Source organism: Penaeus monodon, chromosome 33 (assembly GCF_015228065.2).
Source record: "Penaeus monodon isolate SGIC_2016 chromosome 33, NSTDA_Pmon_1, whole genome shotgun sequence".
Lineage (NCBI taxonomy): Eukaryota > Metazoa > Arthropoda > Malacostraca > Decapoda > Penaeidae > Penaeus > Penaeus monodon.
The window spans coordinates 9059529-9060000 of record NC_051418.1 but is presented as its reverse complement, the minus strand read 5'-3'; the positions used below and the strand labels follow the sequence as shown (position 1 = coordinate 9060000).

The window sequence follows — 472 nt, the reverse complement described above, 5'->3', positions numbered from 1 at the left end:
ACAGGACAAGGGAAGCCGCAGGGGGGGCGATGCACGGGCGGCGCCGACGCTTTGAGCTGCGGCGCCGGCGGTCTCTTCGCTACTCTACCTGGCCCGTGAGGACGCCCGCCGCATCGGGCCCGCGGGGCACGCCTACTACCACGTCCTGCCCAGGGAAACCGTCAAACTCGCCCAGGCCAATGCTGTAGGAGCCGTACGAGGGGCGCTTGAGGGACGCCCTGGTCATGTTCCACACGTAGGCTCGGGAGTAGCCCTCCTGCCCGCTGGGCCGGAACAGGAAGCCCGTCTGTTCGAACCACTCCTGCCACGTCTGAGGCCCTTCGGCCGTCATGGGCGGACGCTGCCCAAGGTACTTCCAGAGGCGAGCTCTCTGCTGGCCCTGCTGCGCCTTCTTTGGCTCCTGTTCCTGAAGGGACTGTAGCGTCAGGTAAGGAAATGGCGGGTCGGACGGCTTCACGGCTGACGAGCTCAC

The 472-nt window shown here is 66.9% G+C and overlaps 1 protein-coding gene across 1 annotated transcript in view; it reads right to left on the bottom strand.

The window, feature by feature from the left end:
• The window catches only part of LOC119594234 (integrin alpha-PS2-like), a 126991-nt gene that overhangs the window by 34105 nt on the left and 92414 nt on the right, over positions 1–472 (bottom strand). Inside the window, exon 5 of the mRNA XM_037943304.1 lies at positions 89–406. Coding sequence (XP_037799232.1) covers positions 89–406 — 318 coding nt within the window. The remainder of the gene's footprint in view (positions 1–88; positions 407–472) is intronic.